At 42.9% G+C, this 11,921-nt stretch overlaps 1 protein-coding gene across 2 annotated transcripts; it reads left to right on the forward strand.

Annotated features, from left to right (window-relative positions):
• Window positions 1-7,244: 7,244 nt before the first annotated feature.
• Window positions 7,245-11,340, forward strand: LOC118412514. 2 transcript variants are annotated; one of them, XM_035815410.1, is made up of 9 exons: window positions 7,245-7,567; window positions 7,822-7,913; window positions 8,314-8,508; window positions 8,850-8,984; window positions 9,181-9,472; window positions 9,824-9,954; window positions 10,270-10,452; window positions 10,700-10,812; window positions 10,986-11,340. In XM_035815410.1, the coding sequence occupies exons 1-9, from the start codon at window positions 7,327-7,329 to the stop codon at window positions 11,071-11,073; spliced, it is 1,470 nt and encodes a 489-aa protein (XP_035671303.1). In that variant the 5' UTR covers window positions 7,245-7,326; the 3' UTR covers window positions 11,074-11,340. The 2 variants fall into 2 exon arrangements, with proteins under 2 accessions (XP_035671303.1, XP_035671308.1); XM_035815415.1 differs by having other exon boundaries at window positions 7,246-7,567; window positions 9,821-9,954; window positions 10,700-10,810.
• Window positions 11,341-11,921: the final 581 nt, after the last annotated feature.

An 11,921-nucleotide genomic window follows, 5' to 3' on the forward strand; every position in this document is an offset into this window, starting at 1 on the left:
GTTTTGAGTCGTCGAACCACCTCACTTTGGGGTCCTTAACCATGTAAATCCCCATAGGCGAAAAACTGTGTTCTGAGACCTTGAATCACAGCGTTAATTCCCCAGGGACGGGTAATAACATTGAATTCGACTGATATGTTAGGAATTGACCTCGGCTGACTTGAACTGTAACGTTTTTGTTACCGTAAGAACCGCTGTTACCATGGCAACGGCCGCCAAGACCGCTCCCTATGCTTAAGTATAGGACTTAGTGCGGTCTAAAGCCCGCTCGACCCCCCCCCCCTTTCCGCCCTAAAAAAGACTAACCCCCAATCCAAATCACTCAGAACGGTAGAATGTGGTCTGGCAAGCATCTTGTAGAAGTAAAAGTCAACCAGAATATTAGATTTGTTGAGATAATGAGACCAATTAGCGGCCCCTCAGATAGTCCTTGTACAGGGCCGACACCTGTGCTAGGCGCCGAAGTGCAAAGTTGGCCATATCTCAGGAACCATTTGGATTTCTGTTCTAAAACTTGGTACGGTTTTATATCTTGACTAGTTTTATTGTATGAATGAAAAAAAATCCAAGGTCAAGTTGGTTTAAGGTCTCAGAACACAGTATTTATACGCGACCCCCGTCCCCAAAAGTAGTTCGGGTTAAAATAGTGCACCGCAGTACTTGCAAAGGCCGTAGTTATTCTTCCGTGTACAACAGCGAGGTGGAAACTGTGGTGAATGGTAGAGGAATATATCGTTGTTGATACGGTATAAGTTGGATTACGTTGCTCCTTCGGCCAGCGGGAATTTGCGCCTTGATACTGTTACCGGCACTTCCTTTTCGTCGCCTGCAGTTCCATGACCTCCGCTGGGGGTCAAATCAAAGTGTCTTTTATAGAAAAACGAGCAGGCAAATCTATGCTCATTTTCAGATATGTTGTAGGTCGTACCCTCGACTTCAACATACTAAATTCTTGTAAATTGTATCTGCACCTTTCTATAGGTTTTGAGTCGTCGAACCACCTCACTTTGGGGTCCTTAACCATGTAAATCCCCATAGGCGAAAAACTGTGTTCTGAGACCTTAAGCACATGCGTGTCTTAGTTTCTTGCTTACCAACTAACGTTTGCCAATCTGTAAGTGTCTTCTCGGGACTGTTTGTTGTAATGCCTTCATTTGGTCCCAATGACAAAAAAATTAAAGCTGTCGGTGGAAGAGGGTAGCAGATCCCCTCTACGACAAATTGTGAAGAATGTAATGAAATTTTATAGGGTGCTACCCTTCAGTCATATGTTTAGAAACACCTAGTATTCTATCAATCAAAAATGCATACGCTCATTCCGTTGGTTTTAATGTTGACACAAGAAATTGTTTTCCTTCTCTTTCAGTCTTCGATTGCAGATTGCAGACTGTGCTTTTGCACTCAATCATACAACTCCTGCCACCGTGCAGACTGTGCTTTTGCACTCAATCATACAACTCCTGCAGTACCCACTCAGCTGGCCACAATACCTGGATGCCTGCTGTGCATGCAGTATCCTCTCAGCTGACCACAGTACCTGAACTCCTGCTAACCATACAGTACCCACTCAGCTGTCCTTTCACAGAAATGAAATAAATTAAAATTGTTACTGTATATCTTTGTATGTCTAATTATTTCATATTTATTAGTTCTCGAGGGTCAGAAAATGCAAGGTCATATTTTAAGACACCTACATATATTTGCAACAGATCAATACAAGGCTTTGGCTACCATAATACATAATTTAGCAGACAAGCAAATTATTCCTACTGCACGCCAAGGCACAGCATTTTGCCTTGCCTAGCTTGAAGTGCCAACCTACTTTTTCCTGACGATGTCCCTACCACGCGGCAAGGCACAACTTTTTAAAAAAGATTTCTTGTTAGCTTTATTATAGGAAAGTTCCCTCGCTTTGAATCTTTGTCTAGTGTTGAAAAATTCATTTTTCTTATGAGGTTTGATCGAACGACACATCTCAAGCTACATATTCAACATTACTAAGAAACGAGAAGAAGCCGAACAAATGTATTAGACTAGTTTTAGAATCCATGTTTTAGAAACCATGTGTACTGCATTACTACCTTTTGTATCCATATGCCTGTACTTAGCCCGATAGGGCATGAATGTGCAATAAAGGCTATTATTATTATTATTGAAGTAAACATTAGCTTGGAGGTATGATTGTCTTTGCGTGAATCAGACCTATGACCTTATATTCTCTGCAAACATGGGGACCAACGTTATCTGGGAGGCATAATTGGACGACATCGTATAGCCTCTGCCTCGGTCTAAACGTAGTACATGCAGAAACTTGACAGACATACAGACGCTATTTTATTGCGTGCTGATTCTGATGTCCAGTCGGATCTATATGTGGGTTCACACGTACGTATAAATTCAAGTCCGTAAGAGGTCCGTATTGAAGTGTTATCATCATCATCTGGTGTATTTTGCCAGCCCGGTAGGTACCCAATGAGTAATGAGGCTGCTTAACCTCTACCAAGCTCCATAGGTCGTTTGTAAAATAGTAGAAATAGGACAAATATAGACAGATAATCTGCCTAACGAGTTAGCTGGCCGAGGAGTGTGGTTTGCGACCCAGCTAACTCGATACGAAACCCATACGGACTTGAATACATACGCAAGTGTGAACCCATGGCCACCTCATGGTGTACTCATCCTTCCGAGGATAATGCGTATGACCTTTCCTACCTTGCAATTTACATGGCCAGCGGGGATCAGTCCATTGTGTGTTCACCTTTCGACAATAACTGCTTTCTTAGAAACGGTCCCCTTTCCACTAGACGGCGATCGCGCTGCGCTCTCACTGCGACCTACAACGGATGTGTGTAACCTTCCATTTCAAGCTGGATGTATCATACAGAATGTAAAAGTGTATGATACATATGAAGTGTAAAGAGACCAAAAAACACGCGAAACGTGAAAAGATTCGTTTGTTTTTCTATACAATTCATTGAGCGATCTGTCAAATTTTAGGTCGCAGAGAGGGCGCCACGAGAGCGCCGTCCTAGTGGAAAGGGGGTATTACAAAAGTATACTTTACCTTTCTTTCTTCCAAATGGTTTACAGTTTTTGGCTACATTGTATCAGAGGATGTACCACGGGGCATTTAGAAACTGAGCAGATAACGCAAATAGCATTGAACAATGGTAACGTTTGTTACAGTCATTACTAGTATTGTAAAACATTTTGTCAGGCAGTGTGCTACAAATGACAGCACTGAGAAATCTTCTCTTGCTCCTTATGAAAGCCAGAAAACCAGTCAAAAGCGTGAAACGGCGATTTCTTGTGTGGTTTATGTAAATGTTACGGCCGGCTACTCAGATTGTAACGTTTGTTACAGAATGTGGCGACAGACATTGAAATACCTTTGCACAGAGTACAAGAACGATAAAACAGTTAGTTGCGTTTTCTCTTATTTGTGCTGATAATTAGCTGCAAGGTCATGCGTAAGATTGTGTGTTCGTCTTTACTTGCATAATAACTGCAACCTTCCGCACCTTGCAACTGCGACAGAAATACATACAAATACTGACACACAGACACAATGTTAGAATTTTCCATTCATATCATCAAAATGTCTTTCCAATTCATATTATCAAACGTAAGGTAACAATGACCGTGCCCCTCGTAGCATATATTAAACGCCATGGTGGATTGACTTATACTCGTTTTGTCGGTTCGTTGATAAAAAGAACACGAAATGCTGCAGCGGTGCAAGTAATGACAATGACTAGATTACAGGTGTGTTAACAACCTCTGTATTTTTATAGTGATACATGACATATGTAATCAACGACGTCATGGTACAATAGGGAGCAGTGGATATAGTTTTGAGGGATTAGGATGAAATGAAGGTGGCTCCTGATGTGGTGTCCCGGTTGTAATGCCTGTCACTGTCGCCAGGCTGTGGTGTTTATAGCATATAAATGTTGCTATCAATTTTCAATTTTGAAATTGATATTAACGGCATTTACATTCAGTTGTCAAGTTGCGAAGCGGAAACTGAAAACTGCCCCATGTGTACCATGAAAAGGGGAAATAAGTTTGACAGATAGATGTGTATGACAAAATACTATTACAGACCATTGATACATCCTTGATATGCACGTAGTGGATTTATTCGCCCTTTCTTTTTATTCTGTCCTTGCTCACTCCCTGTTTTCTTTTTTTGCCGACCATTCAGTACTCATGCTGACCGTCACCACGTGTCCTCCTCTCAATGACCCGCAGATACCCATAGCTATGCGGTCGGATTTGATGACTCCAGCTTCTTCAACCGGAAAATATGTCATGTGTTGTGGACATTCTTACCATTGACAGTGGCACCGTGTTGGAGACGACTAAATCCTTCACTATTATAAAACACTTGTCGCTGCACCAGAGGAAGGTGAGTGCGCGTGTGTATCAGATCCCGTTCGCTGTTGACCCCGCCCACCGCCAGTGTCGCATACGACCTCACCCGTGAATCACGTCTCCAACCATAGCATCTCCAATAATTGTTGGAAGGGAACTTGATAAAGCTTTGACGCCAGATGGCCTGGTTTGGGAAAGTTTTCAGATTTCCCTGTTGTAGAAAGGATCGTGGGACTCTGGATTCAAGTGAGTCAATGTCGGTATTTGAAGCACCACCCTACTCATGACCTCTCAACTATGACATTTTATAAGAACAACCGCATAACCGGCTAACATCGACGCACGGAGTCTGCAACGATTTTCACACGCTGTAGTTTGTAATAAAGCCATCTTCAGACAGGAGCACCACTTCTTGACTTAGTTGATTTCACCGACCGTTCTGACTGCTGTTTACTGTCTCTGGCACCGTCCCTGTCCCGTCCACAACAACAGCATCCCAGTAGCAGGAATAAAACAGACAGACATAGAAAAATGATTCCGACAATCAGATACGGATTATCGAGAGCGCCTCTTGTGGCCCCCAAAACAGTGAAGACACATCCTTGTATCAAAAATATGATCCCAACGATAATGGAACACACGGGAATACAGCTGCCCCCCGCACAGTTGTGGGAAGAGCTCCCTCCGCTACCACTCCTGGACGCTCTGTTGTCATCCATGGATAACTATAACTGCCACTCCGCTCGCTTTTGGTGGTAAGATAACGTTACTATTTGTGGGAACTCAGTAAACAGACGAAGTGAAGCAGTCCACCATTCCATTAAAACATGTGTCCTGGAGTCAAATTGTGACGAATTGAATTAAGCACAGCGTAGCGTCACCGTGACCCACCTGCATAGTCAAGGCCGAGTTCATTAAGCATTACGTGTAGGGGGGTTGTGTACATGTGAAATCCTCCATACAGCGTGTATGTCCCTGTGGTTAATCCTTGCACCTGAAAAAGATATTTATGCCCAAGAAAGGTGATACATAAGAGGACCTTACATGGCGGCGAAAGTCAAAACAATACTCCGAAAGGTGACCAAAAGAAATAAGTTGTCCCTACAATACCCTGTAAAAGATTCATTCGCCCAGGCATCAGCTGGTTTATTGATCCATACATAATGCTGTGACCATATGGGTGTGGTCTTCTACCACTCCTTTCCGGCCCAAACCTTTACGCCAATAATAATAGCACATCGGAATCGGTATACAATCTTTCGGCAGAACACTGTGCAGTGATGTTGTCATCGATCAGTCACCAAATCACAGTTAATATTGTTATATCTTCTAATGTTACACACATTTTGTTACTTCGAATCTATCAGACTCACCCTCCCCATTTATAATAGGCTTGTAGTCCTGTCTCGTACTACTGATCAAAAACATACAGATACTAGAGTTCGGCGACCTCATACCTCCATGAAAATTTAGAGCTTTCGTAACTTTCATGGAATTGACTAACACATTAACATAATTTATGCATGGTGTTGTTCATCATTGACTAACGTACACATGTCACAGTTATAAAATTCCCATTATTAATCATAAAGCGGTTTTGCAATTTGTACATAAATTATTCAAATAAGTTCCTCATTACCATATTTGGTATCTGCTTATATTCCACCTATCGTAATTAACATGTGTTACATGTATTGAGGTCCAGTTATTGAAAACAATGGAACTATACAATTTCCTTATTAATTATTCAAATTAAGTCCTCATTTGCATAACATGTATATCATTATGAACATCTTTGCCTAAGCTACCCGCATGCCTGAAATGCAGGCAATCCATCGTTTCTTTCTGCAGTTATCCTCTTTGGAGTGTCTTGACAAAAACACCCATGCAGTTCCACAATTAAATGTTAGGGGGCTGAAACTTGGTCCACTTTTTCATGACACCAAAAGCTATCTACCACCAAAATATCAAGACCATATCATGTCTGGAACAAGAGATACATTGAAAAAAATGCTATGATAGAATATTCTCATTAATTATGCAAATGTACTCCTGTTTTGCATAATTAGTATCTTATCTTGTAAAACATTGTCTAAGGTACCTACATACCAAAAATGATGAAAATCCGTTGTTCCCTTCTTGAGTTATCGTCTTCAGAAGTTTTTGACAAAAATGCCCCTGCTTTCCCAAAACTAGACGCTAGGGGGCCCAAACTTATGTCACTTATTTCTGAGCACAAGGGCTATCTAAAACTTTAAAATCGTGACCATAGCTTGCTCAGAACACGAGATAGCAAAACCGGAAGTTGCGCTGCAGTACCAAGGGAAGCCGCTAGGGGGACCAAAATCTAATCATTTCCAGCTTTCATCACACCCTACCAACACACCAAGTATGAAACCAATCCACCAAGCCGTTCTTGAGTTATTTTGTTTACACACAGACAGACAGACACACAGACACACAGACAAACACAGGGTAAAATATAACCTCCATGACATTTCATGGAGGTAATTACGGTTGTGATGTAAAACTTGAAGAACTGGTCGAATATAATCAATATCATCAGTCACGTGCGTCTCGAAAGCTCCCCACGTAGCAAACGTTGTTGTGGCCATATTTGCTTTTTTAGATGGTTCAATGTTCTTGTAATGATCCTGATGTTGGTGCTTATGTATATTATAGATCTATCTGGTCGTCGTTTGTCAAGTCGGACAAAAATACATTAAGTAATCTGTTGTTGATTGAATTAATGATGAAAGTGACTAAGGTTCGTTGATCTTGTCACTTATCCTATTTTGCTTGTCACTGATTGGCTGATTCAGGTGACCGACACCTGTTCTCCAGGTGTGCGGATTGAGAGGCAGGAAGAAGCCTCTGTCTCATTTTCACACTAACCGAGCTTCAGTCCGTGTGCGGCAGCTACGGAACGGTTCCTCTCACTTCAAAACCATGGAGGTGCCTGAGCCGAAGAAATTCCGCCGCTCTTGCTTCTTGTCGCACCTTGCGGACTTGCCCCTCGTGAGGACGGCTGCCGCAAACCTCCAAACGTTTTACTCGGAGACAAAGGAACGCTCGCTGTTGTTCCGTGCCTGGGCCACTATGGCCGAATTGGTGCTGATACTGGCGATGTGGGGGGCCGAGAGGACGGTGGGGAAGTGGTGCCAAGCCATCCTGCGTCATGAAGGAGAAGGTACCAGGCTCCTCGCCATATTGTTGTAGTTTATGACCGGCGCTCCGTTCTCAATCCAAGGCGAGATAATTTCTTCTCAAACCTCTAGTCTAGTTGGTAAATACTCGAGTTTGGTATATTCAGGCTAGGTATTCTTGTCAGCACAAAAATCTCCTATTCAAGTTGCGCAAAGACTGATATTGCCTTGCTTTTTATTATATCAAGTTTTGTAACGACCAGGGTATATGTGAATGTCCGTGCCTAATTTTCTTTAGCTCAACTGGCTACCGCGATCGACACCTACGCATGCGTGAAGCTGCAACAACTGGAGGGTAAATTCCCAGTCCTGACTAAGTCTGCCGATGTGGTAGGTGTGACGCATACATGTGTAACATTGCAGTATATCAATGTCCTAATTCATAATCAACGTTTGAAACACCTGCATAGATCTGTATTTGAGAGATTTTTGACTGATACCCTTGTTGTCATCTGGTTTAATCTGTTATTCGTTTTCAAGGTTTCTTTGTCCCGCAGTTTTATAGAAGAAATCGCACTTTGTCGAGTAAAGACGTGCATGCACTTTTAAAAGAGCGACACTGACTCCTGAGAAAGTCTCTACAATATATGCTTTCTACAGCGCTGTTTTGTTCCTTTCATTGTTACACAAAATATGTCTTTTACAATGTGGGACTAAGATAGCAACAAATTAACATGAACGACGAATGACATTTTTCGCGATTCACCAAATCTCACCCTTCTTTCATTAGGTTGCGAAGAAGACTACCCAGAAGGTGCTGTCGGTAGCATTTATCATTCCTCGCTGGGTGTTGGAGACGAGGCTTGGGAAGATCGCCATATTTGGGCTGGACAAAACCCTGCAGTTGTCGGTGACGGTGGCCGACCTGTTACAGCCAGAGGTGGAGACGGGAGAAGACGCATCCGAGACCGCGGAAAACAACTCGGTAACTACCCGGAAAGATTGGTAGTGGATTTCGTTTGAACTCTTCAATACCAGTTTCTATGCGATGCCGGATCCTCAGTCTGAGGTCGACCAGCTTACCGAGATACCGGCCATTACCCAGAAGTAGCTCGTTAAAGTACATGTACTAGTGGTTAATTTCTGATCTCTGAAATAGTACGAAGAATTCGAAACAAATGGTGCGTACACAAAATAGTGTCGATTAAAATGGTGGTAAATAAAAAAGGTCAAACTTTTTGGCGCAAAGGGGGGATGTCCTACGTAGAACAGCCTGTGGTGCATGAAACAGTCTCCATTTAACTAACGGACGACTTACGTTTACAGACCAAAGTCCCACCAGCCCCGGAACCCGAATTGACCGCTCTTGTAGCCATAGCTGTGCGGACGACTGCCAGTTGTGCCCGTGGTCTGTTCCCTACTCTGTATGGCTGGTTCATTCTAACTCCACTTCTTCTCTGGGTAAGACCAATTCAGTGTTTGCTTTTTCTCAGAATTGACGGTTGAATTGATAGGCTCTATGCGGTCCAGTCATTTAGCGTTGTAAGCTTCATGGTCTCTAACTAGCGAGCCTCAATTGGCCACTACTAGCAAAACCAAAAATAAACCTTTCTCTGAGCGGACATCACATCAATGATTGTTATGCCGCATCCTTCAGGTGACCGTGCTGACCTGGACTCGCCAGGCTCTCCGCTTCATCCGCCGCCGTCCCCGCCGTCCGTCCCGCCGCCGGAGCCACCGCCTGGCCGCCAAGTCCGACCCCGACACCAGGGCCAAGATCAGCTCCCGCCGTCGGATGTCGCCACGGAAGGGCATCCCGTCCCTGACGGAGGCCCTTGCGCAGTACATCCCGAAGAAAGCCTTCTCCATGCTGGGGCTGACCACTCCGCCGGCCGAGATGACCATGCCGCTGTTCGGGACCCAGCTACCTGAACCTGGAGCAACTAACGGTAAAATATACAGATACTGTGCAAAGGAATGGTCAATTTTGAGAAATTTATTTATCATGTTTACAAATTTAACATTACTTGAAAAACACTTTGAGAATCACTGATGTACAGAGAAAAATAACATTCAAGTTTCAAGATGTCAACTTTTTTCTTGATTGGTACCCTCACCATCTTCGTCATGCTCATGTCACAACCATTGTGATGTGACATACATAGATGGATCTTGAGTCAAATCCACGCTCCGTTCAAAAGGAATTAGTACGTCTTCATGCATGACCATTACGACGACGAAGAAAGTCTGAACACACTTCGTCACGTCGTCTCAGACATGATAATTCTGTTTTTCAGAAGAGCTCCGCGTCAGTCCCAACATGGAGGAAGGGGAGAAGCGGAAACGGTCGGCAGCAGAAGACGATGAAGACGAAAATTTTCTGAACATGGATCTGAAGAACTACCGGTCTGACGACGACCCTGATTACCCAGTAAGGCTTCCTTAGTCCAACTTAAAGTACAAAAGGTCGTCGAACTTATGATGACTGTCAGTGTCAGCTATGATAGCTAGTTTTCATGATATTTCCTAACATGATCTAAAAGAACCGAATGTCTACTTAGGCTTATAATTACCCTTCAATATGAAACGGTTCCCAGTGGCAAGTCGTCTATGTAAGTTCTAAGATCTGTATCTGTATTTGCATTTATTGATGATGAAAACACTTCCATTACACTTGGTCAGCATAGGCAGCCCCACAGACATACAGAGGAACATGCCTGAACATAACAGAACACATTTCTTGCAGTCGGAGTCGTCTTCCAGCACGGATAGTTACGAGTACATCTGCAGCGATTCTGAGGCAGACAGCGCCGAGGAGGAGGTTGCCGAGGAGGCGGCGGCGCCAGAGGAGGGAGGAGGCGGGAAGGACTCGGGCGTGTGCTCCGCCATCACCACGCCCACGGGGTCAAAGAGCCCCGAGTCCAAGAAGGTGAGGCAGGCGGGCAAAACCGTTAAAGTTGACTAGATACCACTAGTTAACTTCAGTTTAGGAGAGGATATCTTTGTAGGGAACTGTAATACTTCTGTGAAACTAAACAAGCGTTTTGTCCGAAATAATCAGGAAACATGAAGACCGTTGCGACCAGTCAAACATTTTTTCTCATTTTTTTACTTGTATAAATTTCACAGATGAATCAATGACACATTCTTTTTATTTTCATCGATTTTCAATGCAGCAACAACCCATTGACGCGCCCCACCCAGCAGATTATGATACTGAGGTCATCAAGAGCAGCAAGATCTGTGCTGCCGATAGTAGTCATCCAACAGCGACTTCTGGCGAATCGGTGTAGTTTTGCGTTCCTCGTTATTATCTCAATTGCGTTCATGTGGTCATTTGTGCAGTCACAAAAGTTCATCTACCTGTTCTAATTCCTCGGTACAAATGTGTACATGGTCAAATTATGCAATCATCTGTCGACTAGAAGAGGATGGTTTTAAAAATTTATTTTTCTCAATCAGGTCAGTGAGCAGTGAACCATGCAGCTCGCAGATGACAAGGCTCCGATCGTCTCTGCCCGAAGACTCGTCTAGAATGACAGGCACTTAACACGATGTTGTTGACGAGATATTTACAATTTAATGTACCGCCTTTTAAGAATCCATATGAACGGTAAAGTGTGAAGAAATGACTCTAATCCGAATGTAAGATGTCGTTGATGCAGTATTGAAATACTTATGCAACGGATGTAACAAGATTTGGAATGTGAATGTATATTCTGTATCGATAAATGACATAAGCATTCGAAAATTATTGTTTTGCATCAAGCAAGATTGTTATATATGATCCATTAAAGATTACCAAACTTGGAAACTACTGGTTTACCGGCTTTGCTACATCAATTTCCCATCGTCTTAAACTTCAACTTGTCTTCTCTCACTTCTTGACATGTCTTGATGCATTCTAGCAAACTGTCTAAACGTGTTCTTACAAGTTTGCTGTCTGAAGGGGTCCGAGAGGAAAAAATATATTCATTAGCCCGGACTAGGACTTAATTAAGTTGAATTGAATGGCAATTGAGAAAATGTACTAAATTCTGACAAAATCGATTTTAACTTGCATTGTATGTATTGTGTATCCAGTGAAGATTATCACAATACATGACTACCGCTTAATGATTATTAAAAATATCAATCTAGTACACATACTGTTTGTAATAAATGCATGCATTAAGATGCGCATCTCTGAGGAATTGTCCATCGGGACATCATCCTATCAAATATAACATTTGTAAGAGCATTTTTTTCTCTCGAATATTTGTAACTTTACAGATAAACCTTACACTGGTTTACTGGGTCGCACAGACCATCTCTCCATTCTCAAACCACCATACCTAATCCCCGTGTAAATACCTGCTCAGATATGACACAGAGGTTTACCACGTGCGACATGTGCTT

Source organism: Branchiostoma floridae, chromosome 1, assembly GCF_000003815.2.
Source record: "Branchiostoma floridae strain S238N-H82 chromosome 1, Bfl_VNyyK, whole genome shotgun sequence".
Lineage (NCBI taxonomy): Eukaryota > Metazoa > Chordata > Leptocardii > Amphioxiformes > Branchiostomatidae > Branchiostoma > Branchiostoma floridae.